General features: G+C 56.5%; 1 protein-coding gene across 22 annotated transcripts; it reads right to left on the reverse strand.

The window, feature by feature from the left end:
• Positions 1-457: 457 nt before the first annotated feature.
• On the reverse strand, positions 458-20,679 carry TPM3 (tropomyosin 3). 22 transcript variants are annotated; one of them, XM_042034584.1, is made up of 11 exons: positions 19,324-20,679; positions 18,848-18,973; positions 13,230-13,363; positions 12,283-12,400; positions 11,967-12,037; positions 11,103-11,178; positions 10,001-10,063; positions 9,782-9,851; positions 7,935-8,013; positions 6,045-6,108; positions 2,165-2,285 (listed from the first exon to the last, which is right to left on the reverse strand). In XM_042034584.1, exons 1-11 carry the CDS (start codon positions 19,615-19,617, stop codon positions 2,208-2,210), a joined length of 1,173 nt encoding a protein of 390 aa, XP_041890518.1. In that variant the 5' UTR covers positions 19,618-20,679; the 3' UTR covers positions 2,165-2,207. The 22 variants fall into 22 exon arrangements, with proteins under 22 accessions (XP_041890528.1, XP_041890515.1, XP_041890531.1 ...); XM_042034583.1 differs by lacking the exon at positions 11,103-11,178 and adding an exon at positions 10,541-10,616 and having other exon boundaries at positions 19,324-20,475; XM_042034594.1 differs by lacking the exons at positions 2,165-2,285; positions 6,045-6,108; positions 11,103-11,178 and adding exons at positions 458-1,614; positions 10,541-10,616 and having other exon boundaries at positions 19,324-20,464.
• Between the last annotated feature and the right edge of the window lie 1,281 nt (positions 20,680-21,960).

Genomic DNA, 21,960 nt, shown 5'->3' on the forward strand with positions numbered 1-21,960 from the left:
TACAGGCCAGGTGACCTTGGCCTCCTGCCCACTTGGGCACACACCACCTTATGTGCAGCTGCTGCCAGCCAGCACTCCCAGGTTGTTTTCCAGCTCTCCAGCCACTTTTCCCTAAGCCTGGAGCACTGCAGTGGGTTATGGTGACCCAAGGACAGTACCTGGCACTTGGCCTTGTTGACTGTCACACCACTGGCCTTGGCCCATTGATCCAGCCTGTACAGACCCCTCTGCAGAGCCTTCCTGCCCTCCAGCAGATCAACACTTCCACCCAGCTCAGTGTCATCTCCAAACTGACTGAGGAACTCATCTCCACAGTCCTGCTTTTGCACTCCAGCCCTGGCAAGTGCTACTTACCCTATGCCTGGTCATGCCCCCAAGAGATGGGCACATACCCCAGTCTTCATCCCCACCCTCATGCCCCCACCAGCCCACATAGTATAGCTCTGCAGCCAGCAGCCATGTGGAGGGATCAGTTTTTATTTCAAAAGACAGTAACACAATTTTTCAATTTAGTATCAAAACACTGGATAGGGTTTTTGTCTCCAGATTGGCCCCAAAAACTGCTACAACCAAGCAGCATGCTCAAACCACAAGCTACACGCTGTGAGTGTGACATTACCACACTCACACCTCACAACCACGACACATCAGCAATGCACAGCAAGATGGCTTGTACCCAATTAAGACAGTAAGAGCAGTCCTGGCCAGGAGGGAAGGCTTGGCTCCCTCCCTCCAGGTTGGCAAAAACACTTCTCCAAGAACACAAGGCTGTTGTACTTAAGCTGTTAAGTGTAACCCAGTGATGAGCAGTGAAGCTTGGTGCATCAGCACTTAGTGAAGGCAAAGTCAGCCCCAGGGTAGCAATGGGTTACAAGGGGCAGTGGCTTCTCTAAGCCCATCAGTTGTGGAGGGGAAGGGACACAACCCCTGTGAAGGTTCAATTGTTCAGATGACTGGCTTGGCTTAAAAAAAAAAAACAACAAAAAAAACCCAAAAAAGATGCCTTTCACCCAAGTTGTTCCTTCCCAACACATAGTTACCTTAAAGCTGAAAAACTGAACTGCACTTTTGGCAAACAGCTCTTGGAAAGGAAGTTTTCCCAACAGGTTTTCATCCCTAGCCTGGCTACTCTGACTCGCAGCCAGAACCATCACATCCGTTTCCTGCCCTGCCAAAGCAGGGTGGCCCAGAGCCAATTAACAGAAGGTTAATACCAAATTTTAAAGCCAAGAGCTTTGAAGTGTAGCTCACCAGCCTCGCATGTTATTTGGAATGTTTATAATGGTTGCTACAAAAAAAGGTAGTTACAAAATGTGTACATCTCAAACATGCTCTCCAAACATTATTGCATTGTTTATTTCCCTTAATGATGCTGTTTGAAGCTCTGCCCAACCTGGTGGCCTTTAACCCTGGAACAAAGGAGATTTGTGTTTGGTCAAGTTGGCAACAGAAAGTAAACTCTGGTCCCCAGGGTCAGAGGGCAGCAGCAGCTGGGCCGGCATCACATGGCAGAGGCAGTGGCAGGGATCCATTACATCTCATTCAGGTCTAGCAGGGTCTGGTCCAGCATTCTTTGCGTGCAGAGATGCTCCTCTTTGGTGGATTTCAGTTTATCTGGCAGAAAGCAAGAGTTGAGAGTTACAAACCAGCATCAAACAACCGAGAGCCCTTTGCCAAAGAAAGCTTGTGCCAGCCCCTTCCCCACACGCTGCCGCAGCAATCCTTGGACCAGAGTGCCTGGCTGGGTGCAGCTGGAAGCTCTGTTACCTGGCTTGTGTGCAGCCCTCGCCTCTCCCACTGCCGGTGCTCCCAGTCAGCATGGCCACGGTGCACCTCAGCCAGAGCTCTAGGCAGTGGTTCACATGCAGGTGTCTCTGACTGCAGCCAGCTCTTCCCAGGGCTTCCACACCTCCACAGCTGGCACACGTGGCCCAGCAAGGCACCCAAGAGCAACACACACTTGGAAACCACCCCCTGGAACTACAGCTGGTTGTGCCCTCCTTCCCCTCAGCACAGGGCAGGGATGCCAAGCCCAGCAGCAGGGAGCAGACCGCCAGCCTGGAGGGCAGCGGGGCAGGAGCTGGGGCAGTGACAGGCAGAGAGCGAGAAGTGAGGGAGCTGCACCCTGCCCAACACTACAGGCAGCTGTGCAGTCAATTCTCACATGTTCCTTAAGCCAGGAGGAGAGCAGATCAGCAGCTAGTGCTCTAAGTAGGCTTTACTCCAAAGGTGAGCCCACCCATATCACTGGAGACATCCACACGCTGGGACACTGGACAGACAGGCTGTAGAAAAACGTCCTTTAGGTGCAGGCAGATTCCCAAAGCCACTCCCAACCTCCCCAGGGCCAGAAACTGCACAGAGAGAGAACAGCCTTCCTCGAGCATGAGCAACGGCAGCATTTAAACACTTCCTGCCGGCACCCAGGACACAGCTTCAGGCTGTGCATTTTGGCACTTGCTGTCAAATCTGTGAGATTTCCCAACCCATTTCTCTGCAGCTGCACTGGGGTCAGGCCTGGGAAATTACTGCTGTGCCCAAACCTTCACAGTTAGGACTCCCCTAGACAGGAATGTACTACAGGTATGCAGTGTCTCACAGACCACAAGGTCAGTCATTTATTGGTAGAAGCCATCATTGCATGCACCAGGAAATCCTACAGTCATTCAGCTAACAGTAAATTAAGTTGTAGCACTCGACAGGCAGCTTCAAGCAGACGTAAGTCTAACTTCACCCCACCCCTCATTTGGGGGCTGCAGCTATTCTGGTTCCATGGAGGAGCCAGGCAGGACCCCCTGGACAAGCAAACAAGACTGCTCAAAAAACAGCCAAGTCTGGGGGTGACTTCACCAAGAATAGAGGTTACCTTTATGTATTAAAAAAAAGCTTAAATAAATTACAGGATAAATCCAAGTGCCTCATTAAAAAGCAGCAATTGCATAAAATTCGCAAGTCTGCCAGTCTTAATGATCAGATTTCACTGTGGTCCACAGCACTGGTGGTCGCAATAAGCTTGTTTAATGGGATTAGTGGGCCCCTTCTCAGTCACACAGATCATGCAGCGTTAACTTCAGCTCATTAGAGAGCAGGCGGTTTTTCTCAAGCTGGCTGTACAGGCGCTCTGCAGCAGCGACAGGATAAGGGAAGCAAGAGGAAGAGAGAAAAAGAGAGAAAGGGAAGGTTAGTAGAGCGCCAAGATGAGCACATCAAAAAAGCTGTCTCCACAACGTGTGCTTCTGAGGACAGCCTGGGCTATGCCCAAAGGTTTGTCTTTCTCTAACTTGTGCTTCAGCTCAGGAAGATCACAGAGGAAACCAAGTGTGGGCAGAAGTGAAAGTGCTGCCAAAGATGAGCAAAGGCAAAGAAAGGAAAAGGAGACACCAGAAGAGGAGCCTGCAGACTGGGCTGGGCTGGACCCCAGCAAGGACAGAGACCTGGGATGTGCTTTAAGCCGGTGGAGCACATTGCAGAAACATTGCCACGGCTGTATCAGAAATAGCTTCCAGAGGGAGCCACACCACACTGCAGTGGGACTGACAGGGTTTGAACAGCAGGACAGGCACACCCAGAAGAATGACAACATCTCATCCCTGGCCTGGAGGACCCTCCTCTGAAAACATGCCTGGTGCCACACTAACAACCCAGATAAGACCGAAGGCAGCAACTGCTTCAGGTACAGGACAGAGGGACTTTAGGAGCACAGGGTCCTCTTTTACATCTGCCCCAGAACAACTACATGAGCAGGGCACAAGCTGCCACTGCCTCTGCAGCCTCTCCAGTCCCTGTCCTTACAGCCCCACAGGGATCTAGCAGCCACACACATCCTCAAGGCTCATGCCAAGCACTCATGCTCGTCAGCAGCTCCACGGAAAGGGAGAACCAGTTTGGTCCCTTTCCAGGATCTGTCACCTCTCAGGGCTGGGTGGTCAGTGTCCTGCCACACAGCCTGTCAGCCACAACCAGCCAGTCTAGAGAACACATTCAGCATCTCTCCCTGCTCATTTGCATGGGCAGAGTGCTCCCAGCCTGACAGCTCCAATTCCTGCACTTAGGGGAATTCCAGGCAGTGAAAAATCATCTTCCAGCCTGGCAGAACTGACCAGCACCACCTGCAGTGACACACAGTGTGATGCCTCTGCTGCAGGACTGAGCCTAGAGCACAGCCTTGGCCTTGGGCTTCTCTTCTAATCCTTGTTGCACTGTGAGATCCTAGGAATCTCAGACATCCTCTGAAGGGGCGCTACACCATTCCTCATTGCTTTTGACCTCGGAATATTTTGCTCTTGAACAAGACCTAGCTGGGTAAAATTCCAGAAAGTCAAGTGTTTACATGGAGCAGCCAAAGCATGTCACTCTCCCCAGAGTCCCAGCTCAGTCCCTCCAGTGTAACACCTGCACACAGGGGGAAGCTCAACTTCAGCTTCACCCTCAGCTTCTCTCAGTCCTTGGGACCTGCTCTAACTGCACTCGCTCTGCAGGACAGGGCAGTAATGCTGACTGATCGTCCCTTCTTTAAAGCCACCAAGGGACCAAGGCACAGCCAGAGAAGCCAATGATTTCTGTCCTACCACAGTCTGGAAGTTGAGGGAAATTGTGGGTACAAACCATCCTGGCCCATGGCTTGCACAACAGTTACTATTGCTGTGAGGGACTCTGGCTCCATGCTGGCTCTGAGCAGCCCCAATGCCAGTCCCCAGCCCCAAGCGATCCAGGCTGGTTCTGGGTCTCCCCAGCAGCAGAGGATGAGAGTGAACTGTGCTCAGTAGGACTTGGTGCAACAGCTCACAGCTTTCAAGTAAACATTCCTGCTTGTGGACAGGGACCTGATGATGCACCCACACAAGGTAGCAGACTGGAGTGTTTAGCATGACCCTTCCCAGACTTTAGGAACAGCTTCTCCACATAGAACACTTGCCCAGGTCTGCAGCAGCTACCCCATGTTTGGCCTGCTCCCTTCTCTGCCCAGCCCCAGGGCAGCCTCACCAGCTATCCCTGCCACCCAGGGAGCCCCAGGACACAGGGAGCCCCAGGACCTGGCCCTCCTGGTCAGTTAACCTGTGTTTGCAGCACTCCCATGTCACAGCACAGCTCACAGTAACCAGCCTACACAAGCCCAGCAATCCAGTCAGACCAGATGCCTCCAAAACCTCCCAGGGTAGACATTGCATCACCCACCCACATACTCATCCACCACCCAGAGCGGATTCCTTGCGGATGAGCAGGGAAAGGGCCTGCCACAGCCCAGCCTTAGATAACATTCCCTGGAACACCACCGTGCAGAGCAGAGCCACCAGCTCCCCACAGCAAGAGTCAGGATGCAACCAGACCTCCCTGTGAGGAGAGAGGCACTTCCCAAGGGCAGGCTGCCACCTCCCACCTGCTAACAATCCCAGAAGGGGTGAGGTTGAAAGGGACCACTGTGGGTTATCTGGTCCAACCTCCCTGCTCAAGCAGGGTCATCCCAGAGCACTTTGCACAGGATTGTGTCCAGATAGTTCTGGAGTATCTCCAGTGAGGGAGACTCCACACCCCCTCTGGGCAATCTGCTCAGTGCTCAGTTACCAACATAGGAACGAAATTCTTCCTCATGTTCAGGTGGAACTTCCTGGGCATCAGTTTCTATGTGTTGCCTGCACTGCTGCTGGGCACCACTAAGCAGAACCTGGTCCATCCTCTGACACCCTCCCTTCAGATACTGACAGACAATGATGGCATCCCTGTTGTCTTAAGAGCTGATAGTGGAACACTGGACTGGAAGCCTTCACATTTACAGAAGCCCTGCCCCTCCCACAGGATCCAGATCCTCAACTCCAGCTGCAGTTGGGTTACTGAAGAGTTCTGGGTTCTTGCTTTGTGCTTAAAAGGCACAGCTACCACCCCACATCCCAGGAGAGTCAGACCACACTTTGAAATTCCTTGAATGCTCCCTCCTTCCCTACCCAGACCTGCCACCAAAGATAGAGTGGGACAGGCTGGGGCAGGTGAGTGTGCCTAGATTATCCTGGCTGCCAGTGCAGTCATGTGGAGACCAGAAGGGCACAAACCTGAGAAAGCCACGGGAAGTGTCCCATTTCATCAGAACTCTGGTCACGAAGGGCTCTTCGGGCACTGTGGCAGATGAACCAATCCAGAAAGGAAAAAGTATTTGACCAACCACCATGAAGCAGCACATACTGTTTTGAGAGGCTGACCAGTGTTTATGATACCAGATCAACTAGCAACAGTGCAGCAGTGACACACGCCAGGCATTCACAGCCCACTGCCAGTGGCAGTGCTCAGTGGGAAGCTCCTTGCCACGCTCCTAGAAGGATCCTGCAGCCCTCAGCCCCTGCATGGGGAGGGGAGGGGAGGGCTCTGCAAAAGATTCCCTGGCTCAGATGCTCAGAGCCCTGCTGCAGTGCCTTCTCATTCCTGAAGCAAGAGGCCATACATCCCTCCCCCTGGCACAGGCAGCACCTCGCACCCAACCAGTTCTGCCCCAGTGGAGACCAGCCAGAGCTCACGCAGTATTTATTCGCTTCCACACCCTGACTAGAGACTATCAGGTGTGTGACCTCCCACTGCAAGCCAGCATTTGGCAACGGTGCTGGTGAACACTCCAGAGCAGGCAGGAATGAGGAGTGTCTTCAGTCAGGCACAGCTCCAGGGCCTCCTCCTGCAACCCCCAGCCTCCCGCTTGACCCCACAGGTCCTGTCTGCAGGGCTGCCATCACATCTGGGAGCCAGTAACACACCCCAAAGAAAAATCCAGTGTGCTAGTAAGGTCTGCGTTCCACCGAGGGTGACACCGGTTTGAAGGCAATGCTGAAACAGTTCCTCTAAAGCAGCAGTGGTCACTAGAAACCCATTTCTCAAAAGCAACAGCCATTTATACAAGAATTGTTTTCCTTAAAAAAGGTGACATCATGCTCGAGCAAGAGGCAAGAGAAACACAAAAGGAGCTTTATGGCTCCACACAAGATATGCAGATGAGAACAACATCCTCCCAGCTCCCCCGACACAGAAAGGGCAGCCCCTCAGAGCAGGCCGTGTCTGGCACATCGGGTCGCACAGAGGGAGCTTTGTTTGGGAGCAAGTGCAGCAGAACTGAGGGGCTGCTGCTGCTGCTATCAAGCTTCAGTGTCTTTACAGCACCCGTTCCCAGGGATGCCTGTGCACAGTAACTGGAAAAAGGTACTGGAATTCAGAGTGAGATGAAGAGAGCGTGAATGCCGGGTGCAGATGCAGAACAAGCCACCAAGCAGAGAGACAAATCCAAAGTGGAGTTTGGAATCACAAGACTTATCTGTGTGAGACAGAAGGAGACACTAATTTTAAGAGAAGCTTCAGTGTTTGTGCACAGCAAACTCTGCTTAGGGAACTTTGGGACACTCATGTTAAGGCTCTTCTCTGTGGGGTGAGGACCTGGCCTCTCCTGGGTTAGTGCAAGGACCAGACAGAGCAGTTATTAGCAGCACCCACTGCAGATCTGAACACAAAGCTGAGGAGCAAAGTTGCAGAAACACACAAGTTCAGCTACTTCCACAGATCAGTTCATGATCTGGCCCATCTCAAGCCTGTTGTGGCAATTCCTACGGAATCCACCTGAGCACTATCCACAGCCTCTTCCAGAAGGAATCCCGAGACCATGGCCCAGTGGCTCCAGCAGACGACAAAGCCACATTTCCTGAGAAAGCCTTTCCCACTGGGAATGGGAATTGCACTCGAATTTCAGTCAGAACCCTCTCAGGCCAGCACAGCAATTGGTTACACATGCAGATCACGAGGACCTAGAGTTAGAAGACAGCATGCTGGGGCACCTTGAGCAGATCTGTAGAAGTAACCTGGACGGCACAGTGCCGTCGATTCTCCAACTAAAACCACAGCAAACCAAGCAAGCACTGGCGGTCCAGCCTGCTGAAGCGAGAGGCGAACGCCAGCCAGCTCATATTTACATGGAAGTCATGTCATTCAGGGCGTGGTCCAGTTCCTCACTAATTGCTTTGTACTTCAGTTTCTGGGCATAGAGCTCATCTAGAAGAGGTTTAGGAGGAGAACAAAAGGAAAACAATGAGGGAAGGCAAAGGAGTTCTTCCAACACTCGGGGGCAGGAAAAGCAGGATGGGATTCATGAACAGAAGAAAATGAAGTTAGATGCAGAGCCATCACGACTCCGTGTTCATCCCCAACAATGAATGGGAGAGTTCCAGCAGCCTGAGGACGGGTTGACCCACAAGTGCCTTCCAGGATTACAATCCAGCTCCAAGGGCAGCAGAGCCAAGCACTCAAACCACATCACCTTGTAAAAACAAGCTGTCCAGCTAGGTCAGCAGGAACCAGTGACAGGAGGAGCAGCAGGGAAGGGCAACTCCATCCACTTAGGGAGAAGCTTGCTACACCTGAGGAAAGCACTGATAATTGAGGTGCTTTGTTCTCACCTGTGTCTCAATGCAAAGACTGGCTTGGGAGAAGTCAGTCGTGTAATAGAGCTGGGCATCAGAGGAAATTCCCATCCTGCAGGACGAGGTGAGGTGGGGGAGCAGACCGGCCACACCAGTGTTCTCCATCAGATAATGGAGCAGACAGGCAGCTCTCCACCTCCGGGGAGGGGCGGGCCTGGAACTGTGCTGATGCATCCCTGAGCCCTGCAGAACTGGCACAGGCTGCTCCAGCTCTGGCTGCCTGGGCTATAGTACAGCTGGGCATGCTGTTAACAGCCTCGCAGAGCCAGGGAACTTTGTCAGTTGTCATAAACTAGGTCACTTCAGCAGCAAGGTGGTAGACCAGAGCCAACTCTCAATCAACAGGTTTCAAGGGGAGCATGCAGGGATTTGGAAGACTTTTTGCAGTTCCAAATGAGAGCTTGTCCTGGATCATGAGGTGGCTCAGATTGCTGCTTGGCTGCATTCTGGAACAGCTCAGCTGACACCATTGCTATTTCTAGATAATAAACCTCCAGAGTGACTCCAGACAAGGGTGTTTTGTATCTCCAAGACCTGGCACTGAAAGACCACAAAGGCACACCTGCGGTCACGGTAGGAGGCCTGTAAGGGTTTTGGTTTACCAGCATCACCACTCCAGCCACAGCAATCTACAGAAGAATCTGGCCACAGCCCCAGATTTAAGGGAGGCAGCTGGAACCTTCTCCTTCTGTGGCTTGGGGCAAGGTTCTGCAATGGTTGGCTGCTTGACCTCAGGAGTGTTCCTGAAGAACTGTGTGAAGGAATGGGAGGAGGAAAGGAACCCACCCTTGGCACAGGCTGACTACCTTGTGCCTTGAAATGCTGGCAATTTAACCTTGATTCAGGACTCACACTGGGGAGTCTGAGTCTTCACGGGGCTGTTTCAAGACTCACTGACTCCTGTGCTTGACTCGCAAGACGCTGTTTGCAGTGGCCAGCACATGCAAGACGTTCTGCACGCAAGGATGTTATTGTGACCAATTCTTACAAGTTCAGGTGTTTCTTTCCTATGCCACTCCTAAATTAATTGGATTAAGCTGGAGCACAGGGATCTAGTTACATTCCTCAGGACATCACTACCAAAATGCACCAGCTATCTAGATAAGGCCAGGTGTCTGGACCAAGAGCTTGAGACCTGCTGCAGCTCCGTCAGGGAACTGTTTTTGGAGCAGAGACACAGGGCAGGACTCTTGCCAAGCCTCACCTTGGAGGCCAAGTCAGGTTATGCCCCAAGTAATGAGGAGCACAGCAGCCTCTCCGCTCTCCAGCTACATGAGAGATAGCCTTCCCTAGCTGCTCACTCAACACACATTACTTGGTTTCCTATCCCCAGAATGTACCTTCCAGATCATCAATGGTCTTCTCCAGCTTGGCTACAGAGCGTTCAGCAAATTCAGCACGGGTCTCCGCCTGCCAGACGGAAATAAGCCAGTTAGTGCAACAGCTCTACAGCAAAGGGCATCATGTCCGAGGACATGGAGTCTCCCACCCTCCACATCTCTTCGCAGTCAAGCTGAGGCCAGTTCACCCAGCTGGGCGATCCTGACATGGTCACTTACCTCTTTGAGTTTATCGGTCAGAATCTTGATCTCTTCTTCATATTTATCCTCTTTTTGAGAGTACTGTGAAAAAGGAGACAGCAGTCAGCAGCCCCAGGTACCTCCCACCTCCAGAGAGCCCACAGCTACAGAGGGAGACATAAACTCCTCACTGCAGCACACATGCCCACAGAACCTTCCAACTGGGAGTTGTTCACATCCTTACCCATGTCCAACAGGACTGGGTCAGGCTGCAAGTCCCACATCATGCATGGAACACAAACTTGGGTGCAGAAAAATTCTCATCTTAACATTTTAGCAGCTTAAACATCCTGGCTGATGAAGTCTGCCCCAAGGCAGGGAAGGGCAGCCAGGCTTCCCGCACCCCAGCTTCCACAGCCCTCCAATGAAATACGTTAGCCCTCCCAGCAGAGCAAGCACAGCTCTCCTGGCTTGCTTAAGACTGCAGTTGAATCATTTCCACCCCAGTGGGTGCTCTGCTGTTCACACACCCTCCTAGCACCACAGCAATGTCTCTGGCCCTGGGACAGGCAGCCCTACCTTCTCAGCCTGAGCCTCAAGAGACTTGAGATTGTTGGTGACATTCTTCAGCTCCTCCTCCAGTTCGGAACATTTACTGTGGGGTTTTGTAAGGAAAGGGGGGAAAAAAAGGAAAAGAAGAAGTGGGAGGGAAAGACAGGAGACAAGAAGTGAATCCACGTGCAGGGAAGACCAGGAAGTTCTTTAGGAGACTGTCTGAGATCAGACTGGATAGGACCCTGCTTTGTGCAGAAAGCAAGTTCCCTTTTTGCCTCCGAGCTCATGTTCGAAGTATTCTGCCAGCACATGCACGGGGCACAGAGCTGAGCAGTGAGATGTGGACACAGGTTTCTGCCAGACCTGGAGTCTCTAAGGAGAAGCTTCTTGTTTACCGTGCTGTACGGAGGGAAGCTGTTCTGACGAACAGGACAGCCACCACCACTCAGACAGGGATATTTATGGGCAGAGAAGACAGAATGTTCCAGGAGACAGAGAGAGAGACGCAGTTAAGCTGAGGGGAGGAGCATAGTGAGGAGACCACATGAGTTCTGGTTTAATGGTTCAAGAAAGGAAAGGTTAGTACCTTTTCTTCGGCAACAGACAGACACTTCAAGTTCTGGTCCATCACTCTGATCTGCTCCTGCAGCTCCCGGCAATGACTGTTAGTGACGGTCACACAAGGGCACAAGCCAGGTGGGGGCAAGGTCAAAAGGAGCACCAAAACCACACCACCACAGAGCAAAAAAGGGGGTAGGGGGAAACACAAAAAAGTCATGGTCACAACATGCACATCTGGGCGGGAAGCACAATGCTGCTGCTGCTGCGTACACACCAACTGTGTTAGACAAGGCCCAGAGCACGGAAAGATCCTGACCAGCTCCTCAAGGGTCAGCTAAAGCATCCAGACACATGAAAGGGGCCCAAACACCAGTATTTGTGTCTCTGCACTGAGCAGAGGAAGTCCAGATTCCCACTCAGCAGTGCAGAAGCCGGTAGTGGTTACTGCAAATACCTGGAGAGGCCCAGAGACCAGCCTCAGCCACAGCTCTGCCCTCGGCCACCCCATAAGCCACTTCAGCCCCTGGCCCAGGAGGCCTCTGCCACTTCAGGACAAGCACTGTGCTCTGTAGTAACATGAACAATCTTGTGACTGCACGCACAAAGCAGTGCTGGTGAATGCTGAGGAGAGGAAGGCTCTCCAGCCTCCATGACCAGGGAGTGCCTCCATGCAAAGGGGGAGAGCATCTCTACCCAAGGCAAATTGCATCACAAACTCCATGTCCTGAGTGGAGCTAATCCTGTTCCAAGGAGGGGAGTGCTTTCATCCCTTTCCTTTAGGGACCTAAACCCACCCTGTGCTTCAGGCCTTGTGTAACAAGGTTAGCAATGCAGTGTTAGTTCCCATGCAGAGGCAGACGTGCCAGGTACATGCAAGCGGACTACTCACGACTCTGCGAGCTCAGCTCTCTCTTCAGTACGCTCCAGATCTCCTTCTATGATCACCAGTTTCCGAGCAACCTGGGAAGGAGAATCAGAGTCAAGAGGAAGGAGGACGGTTTTGTGCTTGTAGGCTGTGCACAGCACTGGATGGAATGAATGCCTGCAGGAGCCACTGGAGCTGTCAGAGGCTTTTGGCCAAGCAGAGCACTGATGTAGCTCTGCGGAGAGCCAGGCTCTGCCCCTGGGTTTGCTGTCAGCAGGAAGAGGCTCTTCCGGCCTCTCCTAGCCCAGGTCAGTCATACTAGAGCACCCAAGGGTCTCACCTCCTCATACTTCCTGTCTGCCTCCTCTGCAATGTGCTTGGCTTCCTTGAGCTGGATCTCCTGCAGTTCCATCTTCTCCTCATCCTTCAGAGCTCTGTTTTCAATGACTTTCATGCCTCTGCCCAAAAGCAAGCACAGGGAGGGGAGATGTGTAAAACAATCTTGGACAAGCCAGCACTGCAATGAGTTTCAGAGCATTAACAGCACTGCCCTGGAAGCACAGTGCTTCCAAATAAGCCATGACTCCTCTGAATGAAGAGGGTGGCACAGGAAGGCAGAAGCCCCCGGGCTGATGTGAATACAGCAACCTCAATTGCTTGGAATTAACTGTTCCTTGGAATGTTCCTCCAGCAGATCACCGGGCTCCCAGGCCAAGGGAAGTGCAGTGCTGCTGAGAAGAACAAGCCTGGCTGTCTTAGGGACTCGGCACAGCCAAGTCAAGCACTTTCCCATCTGGAATGCAGGAAGAGCCAAGTCTGTTTCTATGGCAGGCCACCAGCTGGGTCAGGCTGCTCAGCGTGTGCATGAGGAAGCACATCAGACAGCTGGAAGTGGACCACTCCCCTCTGAATCACAGGCCAGGTCAGGGGACATCTGCCAGTTAGGGAGCATGCTGGCAGAGGCAGATGGAAGAGAGGCTGCCCCACCAGCAGCCACCTTTACAAGGCAATGGTGTCCCTGAACCCATTTATTTCTCCTCCTTTGGAGGCGGGGATGCATGGTGGCACATGGCACTTCCTTGTTCCCTAACCTCAGGTTACAGGACATTCAAGGCCATCAGCAGCCTCGGGTTCATCAGCATTGTTTTAGCTGCTCTGCATAAGCAGGCACTGAATCCCACATCCAGCCTTGATGTGGGATCTCCTCCCCCACTCTGGGAAGCCCAAAAAGCTGATGGCACCAGACCCTCAATGTTTGACAGAGTGCGAGCAGGAGCCCTTGCTCACCTTTCACTCTCATCTGCCGCCTTCTCTGCCTCTTCCAGCTTCTGCAGAGCTGTGGCAAGGCGCTCCTGAGCTCGGTCCAACTCCTCCTCTACCAGCTGGATACGGCGATTCAAAGATGCCACTTCTGCCTCAGCCTGGAGGGAGCAGAGGAGGGTACTCAGCCTGTGCAGGCTTAGCAGCTCGGGTAGGGCAGCTGAGCTCTGCCATCGGGTCAGCAGCAGCACACGGGAGCCCAAAGCAAACCCAGGGTGCTTTAGCCACTCTCCCAGAGGCAAGCAGCACATTTAGCTCTGCAACACCTCCCACACGCTTTGTCCGCACAGCAGCCTTCCTGCAGGCTTCTCGCTGTCAGCCTGCGTTGCTCTGACAGTTTAAGCCATAAACACCAAGGAGATGACTTACACCAAGGGGTGCCTCTGCAGCTGCCGGGATCCTGCCAGGCCATCCATCATAGCCCTGTTTATCCACCACACCAGAGCGTGCTGACAGCTGCCACTTAGCAGAGAGTCACTTTACTGGTGTGATCTGGACATGAGCGTTTCTTGAGGCAAACCCTCTCACCAGCAACGTGCGAAGGATTAACAGGTTCAAGGATGTGCCAAGCTGTATTGAGTGCTGGCAGGCTGGGCTGGTCACAGGCACTGCCCAGCCTCGGGGCTTCTTGCAGCAGTGCCCACAGCCCCAGAAGAGAGCTTCCTTCCTCCCAGAGACTCACTAACAATCCAGAGAAGGCGCAAAAGCCTTCTCCAGTCTTGAGACAGGTTGAGGAGGCTGTTCCCCAGCAATAGCTGCCTTGGTTTCGTCATACACATTGGAAGCTGGTGAAACTACTCACAGCCTGCAGATATTTGCCAGAAATGTGACCACAAATGTGACTGAGGCTTTAAGGAACCAGCACAGATCAGAAGCCATCCCACCCCCCAACCACTGCAATCCATGTCCTAGTCAGCCTTCAAAGAAGCCACAAGGTACAAGCCAACCCCCATGGTGCTGTGCTGGCAATGGAGATGGTGGGGAACACAGACCATGCAGCTTTGTGCTCAGTTCATCACTCGTGTGGCAGAGCCACTTGCTTGTGCTCAGTAAGGCAATACAGCACTGCCCTCACCCTGTGGCTTGCTCCAGCGTTGAGTCAGAATGCAGTCAGGGCAGATAGAGAGGGGGGGAACTGCCCTTCAGTGCTGCTGAAAACAAAGCACCTCAAGGCCAAGGATGAAAATCCCTTCAGTGGCACTCCTTTTCTGGATCAGACCCAGACTAAACAGTCAACTAGAGACTTGCTGCAATCTTTTTGGGACCCTGGGGGCATGACCTGATTGGCCATGAGGCCCCTGCTTACAGCCGCATCCACGTCAACTCCAACCAAAGCCCAGGGGAGCCCGGATGCTTTAGGGACACTGACACCCCACCGGCCCGGAATCCCCAACAGAATTACGAAGTCAGGCGGGAGTGCAGCCATTCCAGGGCAGCACTGTGATCTTCTGCAAAGACCAGGCACATGCCAGACAGACACAAAATATCCCAGCTGCACATAAAGCATCCTACGCAGACACACTGCTCCTCACCGTGCGCGAGGAGGGAGGAGCAGAGTGATGAAAGACACCAGTGTTAGAGTGGGGCCCAACACTGGTTGCATCCAGCTCCCAGAGGGGCTCTCCCTGCCGCGGGCACTGAGGCACTCCTGGCAGGTTCCAAGAGCAGGCTGGGAGAGCACAGAGGAGCTCCCATGCAGGTACACCCAGCTCTGGAGAAGCCCACACCCCTCTGGTGTCCAGAGGCGACACCCACCCCGATGAAAGGGGAAGTGGTCTGCCTGAAGAGGAACACAACAATACCTTAAACAGAACCAGGAAGGAGAGTGCCTGACGTACATATTTTCCCTATTAAAGGGGCAACCAGCTGTTGAGGTGGAGGACCTCCTCCTTCCTTCTCCCAGGCGACTGAGACACACCAGTACTGTGGGCCTCCACTTCCTGACCCTCTGAACTGCATCACTTAGCCCTGACTTCCTGCAGGCAGTTCTCAACCCACCCAAAAACCACCCTTAATTTTGAGGAAGTGCCTCTCCCCTGCTGCAGAAGAGCCCTTACATCTCCTGTTCTGCTGCTCCTCCCTGGATACAGATGAAACTGTCAGGCTTTCCCAGAGCACAGGGTGACACTTCCAAGTGACTTCCAGGCACCCCTGCTACAAAGTGGCACATTCCTATTATTCCATGCTTCCTTCAGGAAGGCAGCCCTGATCCAGGGAGCACCCAGAGCCCAGCAAATCAAGTGAGAAGCTCATCCAGGCCTTCGGGACTCACATTGCTTCCCCAAGAAATTCAAGAGGGTTCCCCAGGACCCGGGGCCAGCCAAGCCCTGGGCACCATACTGGGAGCACTGGTTCTCTCCCCTGAAGGAGGTTCAGGGAGCTGTGAGAAACACGCCTGTACCCGTGACAATACTGCTATTGCAAGGAGAATTCCTTATGTGGCTGCAAAGAAAGAGCCCAGCTGAGGCCTGGGAGTGGCAGGAGCTTCTGCCATGGGCCTGATCCATCCCCTGGCAGCGCCACAGCGCTGTCACGGACACGGGCTCGAGCACTGAGCGGGACAGGGCTCAGCTTCACGCTTCGAACGCAGCAAAGTCACTGCAAATTCAACGAGAGTCACGCTTAGATTCGAGCCAGGACCTGCCCCGTGTCACCCCATCCTTGTCCCCAAAACGCCACCAGCCTCGCCTGTGTCCCAGGCCCAAGGGCGCCGGCCACCGCGAGGTCCTGCCCGTGTCACCCCATCCCTGTCCCCAGCCTTTCCGGCGTTCCCAGCCCGGCGGGGAGCGCGAGCGCTGCCAGCTCAGATCCTGCTGTCGTTGCTCTCTCCTTCCTTCCGCGCAATCCCAGCCCAGCCCCTGTGTTTCCCCGCGGCTGCCGGTCTCAGGGGCAGCGGAGAGCCCCGCTCGCCGGGATCCGGGCAGGATGCGGAGTTTGGGAGCGCTTCGGAGGGCTCCTGCGCTGGCCACATCCCGAGGGAGCCCGCTCATTCCTTCCATCTTACCTGCGCAGCTCCGGGCTCGGGGCCGCACAAGATGGCCGGGGCCTCCCCCTCCCCCCGGCCGGGTCCCCCCCTGCTGCTGTCCGTCCCGGGACACCGGCAACAGCGAAACAACGACCGGCCGATGCCCCCGGGCTCGGTGTCTGCTCAGCACCACGAGCCAGTCCCGGGGACCCAGAGAGAGCCACGGACACAGAGCGAGAGCCCCGGTCCCAGCGCAGACTCCGGCCCGGGCCGGCATCTCGCCGGCACTGCCGCGGCTCGGAACGACCCCCGGCCCCGGGCGCGCCGCCCGTCCGGCTGTGCCCCCGCGCGGCGGCCCCGGCGGTACCTGCTCGCGGTTGCGGCGCTCGGCCTCCACCTCCCGCTGCAGCCGCTCCGCCCGCTCCTCCGCATCGTCCGCCTGCTGCTGCAGCACCTGGATCTTGCGCTTCACCGCCTCGATGGTGGTGGCCCCGGCCATACTCGGTCCCTCCGCTCCAGCCCCGCCACCCCCAGACTCCGGGACCGCGCCCGGAACGGCCGCCGGAAGTGACGTCACTTCCGCCCCGCCCCGGGGGCGCGTTACCGGGGAGATGAGGAGCGGCCGCCACGCCTGGGGCGCGGCGGGGGCACCGGGACCAAAGGGAATGGGGGCACCGGGCGGGGGACACACACCGGCACCTGGCGTGAACGGGGCACCGCCACCGAGTGGGGGACACACACCGGCACCTGGCGTGAACGGGGCACCGGCCACCGGGTGGGGGACACACACCGGGACCCGCCCCAGTGGGACGGGAACACGCGAGAACGGGGCACCGGCACCGGGCTGGGGGGGATCACCGGGGTCTGCCCCACGGGCACCTGGGTCCATCGGGACCCGCCCCATATGGGCGTGGGGGCAGCGGGACTGGCCCCAGGCGGGTGGGGGAACTCCGGGACCGGGCTCATGTCACAGGGACCAGGCGCAGCCTCACAGGGCCCAGAGGACCCGCACGGCCCCACACGGGCTTCCCCGTCCTGCCCCACGCCAGCAGCCTCACACCCGCCCCGCTCCGTGGCCGGACACTGAGGAGCCCACGGGCTACGCTTGGGCACGGCCTGGCCGTGGGTTCGGGCACTGCCAGCCCTGGAGAGCCCCCAGACCCTGCCGGGGCCCGGACCCCAGAGCCTTGCAGCAGATCCTGCTCCCTCCGTCCGCCCGGGGACAGGGCTGTGGCCGCCAGGCTCCCTCTCCGCTTCCATGTGCCAAATCCCAGTGGTGCAACAGCCTGAGCCGAGGCAGAAACCCTTCTGTCTCATGGCAGATAACGCTGCGAAGATCAGTGTTCATCAGAGCCAGGAGCTGTGTTCCTCGGCGTCATAAGGATCATGGAGCCCCCCAAGAGCTCAATAAACACATCGCTGAGCCCTGTTACTGCTCTCATTCCCCACGAAGCCTATTCGGCAGTGCTTCAAGCGTGTGGATAGAAGGGAAAGGCTCCGGGCTGCTGGCCTGAAATCCTCAGCAGCCAAGCAGGTAGATGTGGCAGGAGCATTTGCCTGGGATGGCACCTGTGGCATAGTGTGTTTCCAGGGATGAAATGGGGATCGAAAGGGCTCTCTCTTGGGCTGGAAGCACCTGGGAGGCAGCTCTGCTCTTTCATCGCTGCACGGTGCAAAATCCCCTCACTTCCCAGAGCCAGGGGGAAACTGGGGGACCCCATGGACCACCCTGGGGAGCAGCAGCCAGGAAAAGGGGCTCCAGGTCCACAGAGAGGGATCCACGAGGAAGCAAGTGGGAATGTGGTGACAGCAGGGGAAATGCCAACAAGGAGCAGAGGGAGGCAAGAAAGGTGTGAGGGAGGGAAAGGGCTCCCCGAGCTCTGCAGTGCCGCACTCGACACAAGCCAATTCCAGTGCAGGGCTGGCGACAGGGACCTGCAAGCAAAGCTGCAGGGTGACAAATGTCCCAGGGCTCTGGAGCTCCCGGTGACAGCCTGGCCTCCAGTGAGAGCAGCCCAGGTGCTGTGCTGGCCGCAGGCACTTCCCCCTGGGCGCGGTGGGAAAGGACGGCTCCTGCCTTCTCTGCGTCGGAGCTGGGCTGCATTGCCCCGACACTGGACCCTGAGACATCCCGGCCCCCCAAGGACTGCCAGGTCCTGACAGGTGATGAACGGGCCTCATGCCTCGTGACGGCCGGAGAGCGGCCACTGTGTGAAACCCTGCACCGCTCGCGCCATTGTTTTCCTGGAAACAGCGGACAACAATAGCCGGGCTGTGCAATGCCCATGCGCCTCCGCCCGCAGGGGAATGAGGGCTCCCCCTCCTCCTCCTCCTCGGAGCTCGGCTCCTCCACCCCCAGCCGTGACTCAGAGCTTCCTGGCGACTCGTGGACCCCATATCCCGCACTCGAGGGGCTGCTCGCTGCCCGGCTCTGCCCTCCGGATACCTCCTTCACAGGGGCACTCTCTGCTCCTAGACACCTACACAGTTTTACTGGGAGCACACTGAGCCGGGCAGGGGCCTTCCTGTGTCCCCAAGGCATAGGGAAGGGCTGCAGCCCCACCAGGAGGGCAACGAGAGGACGGCAGCGCTCAGCTTCCACCCTGCACCCCATACATACATCCGCTGCCTTCTTCTCTGCCAGCTCCAGCTTCTCCTGGGCGTCTTTCAGGGCCTCAGAGTATTTGTCCAGTTCATCCTCTGTCCCTTTTAGCTTCTTCTGCATGGCAGCAAGCTCATCCTCCAGCTGGAAGGACAGTGGTGTCACCACAGGTGGACCCCACTCTGAACCCCTGCACCCCAAGAGAGCCCTGCCTGCCCCATCCCAGGCTCAGCTCTGCCCCACGGCATCCCTCCTGCCCCATTCTTGGGACCAGCTCTGCCCCACAGTGTCCATCCCTTTCCCATATCCCACCAGCTGGCAGGGACCAAGCCCTGGAGAGCCCTCGGGGTGCCCTTGAGCTGTGGTATGGTGGCAGCTGTCGCTCTCTCATACCCCAGGCAGTGTCTTGTTGGGTCTGGGCTGAGCGTGACTCAACACAGGCAGAAGCCACCCCCCAACACCCCTGGGCTGGGGGCTGCGACTGCCTGCCCTACCTGCTTGCTCCGTTCCTCCGCCTGCTTCTGCTCAGCCTCCGCCTGCTCTGCCCGGTCCAGGGCATTCTCCTTGTCCAGCTTCAGCATCTGCATCTTCTTCTTGATGGCCTCCATTCTTGGTGGGACACAGGCAGCGGTGGGCAGCGGGATGCAGGACAGACAACGAGTGGGTAGCGCAGCTGTGTTGCCTGTGCCCCACTGACCGTTTATCAGCTCTGCCCAGCACAGGGGCTTTGCCTTTCTTGGGCTGACCCGCCTCCCCACCTTCCCAAAAAGTCTGTGCTCGGGACCCATTGTGCATCCTGGGGGCTCCGGGTGGTCACAGCCTTATTTGGGCTCCCGAAGACAGCTGGGGTGTTATAAAAAGCAGCAGCAGGTCTGCGAGAGGGGGTCCTACATTGTCCCAGGTGCCCCTTCCCCCCATGCAACGGGACACCCTGGCTGGTGCCCCAAGCGCTTCCTCAGGATGTTGAACTGGGTCCGTGCAGCACTGGCACGAAGTCCCCGCCCCCCATTTGCCTTCCTGGGGGGGTTTAGGATGTTTTGGTGGCCCTGCCTGGGGGCGGCATGGAAAAGGGCAAGATCAGCCTGGCGCTATTTTGGGAGCAGGGGCTTGGCCGAGAGGGTTTGGCTCTGCAAGGGAGCAGCAGGGGAAACTGCACCCAGCAGCAGGGGCAGAGCCCCCCCGGAGCCTGCTGAGCCCCGAGCCCAGCTCCGGCCATGCTGGTGCTTGGTGTTGAGGTGGAGGATGCTGTTGGCAGCTGGAGGAGCAGATTCCCCAGACGCAGGGAGGAATTCTCAGGGCAAGTGGTAGCGCTTCGTCTGCAGCCGAGGGATTTGCAGCCTCCTTGTGCCAGCCCAGAAGCCCCACTGGCCTCATAAACCAGGCTAGAATCTCCTATGGAAGAGACACACTGCTCCCACCCAGGGACAGATGTTCAGGGCTAAAGGGGTCAGCACCCAGGGACCTGGGGGACAGAGACCTGGTGGCAGCTCCTGGCACCGTGGACAGGGCACCGGGGGGGACAGTGCCCACCAAGAGCCCTGAGCAGTGGCTGCACCTCCATAAATAACCCCCCCATGCCAGGGCAGTGGAGGCAGTGGTGGGCACGGGGCCACGGGCCTTTGTATTGTCATCATCCCTGGCGTGAGCGGGGGGACAGGTGGCAAGCGCTGACCCCGCTGCCATCCCAAACCTCCGCCAACCCCCGGGACGGCTCTGGGCTCCCCCTCTCAAGTCCCATGGAAATGGGCAGACAGGTTTTATTGTGGCAGTGAGGACTAGCAGAGGGTGCAGGACAGGGTGCAGAGGGCCCCCCTGCCTGAGGCAGGGCACAGACAGCATCTGGCCAAGTCGGTGCTGGGCGTCCCTGGCGCTGTAAGAATATGTTTGATATTTAGTTGGTTTTCCAATAAAACAACCTAATATCAAACATATCAGACAGAGACAGGGGCAGACGGAGGTGGGAGGACCCGGAGCTCAGCTGCCTGTAAGAGAAAGAGAAGAGTAAGCCGAGAGCTGGGGGGGGGTGGTATCCAGGTATAACCCCTGAGGGACTGCAGAGGCAGCACCCAGCCTCACCTCAGTGCCTGGAGCCTGCTGGGCTACTGTGCCGGTACTGGGGTGCTCGGGATGCAGTGCTGGAGCAGGAGGCGTCCTGTGGCTGGGATAAAGCCGGAGCAGGGCAGTGCAGGCATGGTCTCCTGGCATGGCATGTCAGGGCACACCATGACGTGCACTTGGCAGGCAGCGCTGGCGCCAAAGGGACCCCACATCCATCACCATCTTACCTGGGCTGGCGTGGGGGACTCTGCTGCGCTCTGGCTCAGGGGTCGCCTGGCCGCCCTTTATAACTGCGCTCGGCTGCACCAAGCAGAGGGACGTGGCCAGCAATAGCCCTGGCCCCGCACACGTGGCCTCGTTACCATTAATTACTACCCATTGACGTCCCCCTGCCCCCTCCATGGACCCCCGTGCCCTTGCCGCCCAGCACTGCCGGTCGATGCGGTCGATGGCCCCGCGCCGCCTGCTCCTGCCCCTGGTCACACTCCCTGTCATTAGTGGGGCTGTCAATACCGGGGGGCCAGCCCTGGCCTGCGGGCCCTGTGCCACCAAGGGGCTGCACATGACCCTGCCCAAGGACGAGCCCCATTGACACAGGGGAGTTGTGCCCCACATCCCCTTGCTTTGGGGCTGCTGGAGCTCACTGGAGTATCTCTTCTGAGGAGCAGCTGGAGGGGCTGCCTGTCACCCTGCCGCATCCATGTTGAGGATGTGGCCCCACTCGTGCTGGGTGACAGAGGCAGGACCCCAACCCACACTGAGGCTGGGACCAGGGTGGTGGAGTCCAGCCAAAAGAGCACATGGGATATCCTGGAATGCTGGGAGCACAGCCTCCCCACACCACAGCAGTGCTTCGCTGCAGTGGGACACATCAACCTTGGGAATAGCACTGGGGGCCTTGTGGGGGCTCAAGCTTTGGGGGACCAATGAGACAGGACATGGGGGAACCAGAGTCCTGAGTGCCATGAGAAGGACAGGGGCACAGCCTGGCCTTGGGAGTTAGGGGCTTCAGCCCCCTGAGGTGGCCACACGATGAGATGGCAGTGGGGACGGCAGGGACACACGTGGCGGCA

The sequence above is a fragment of the Corvus kubaryi genome, unplaced genomic scaffold (genome assembly GCF_017639235.1).
Source record: "Corvus kubaryi isolate FWS band 111438036 unplaced genomic scaffold, C.kubaryi_AGA036_p1.0 37373, whole genome shotgun sequence".
Classification (NCBI taxonomy): domain Eukaryota; kingdom Metazoa; phylum Chordata; class Aves; order Passeriformes; family Corvidae; genus Corvus; species Corvus kubaryi.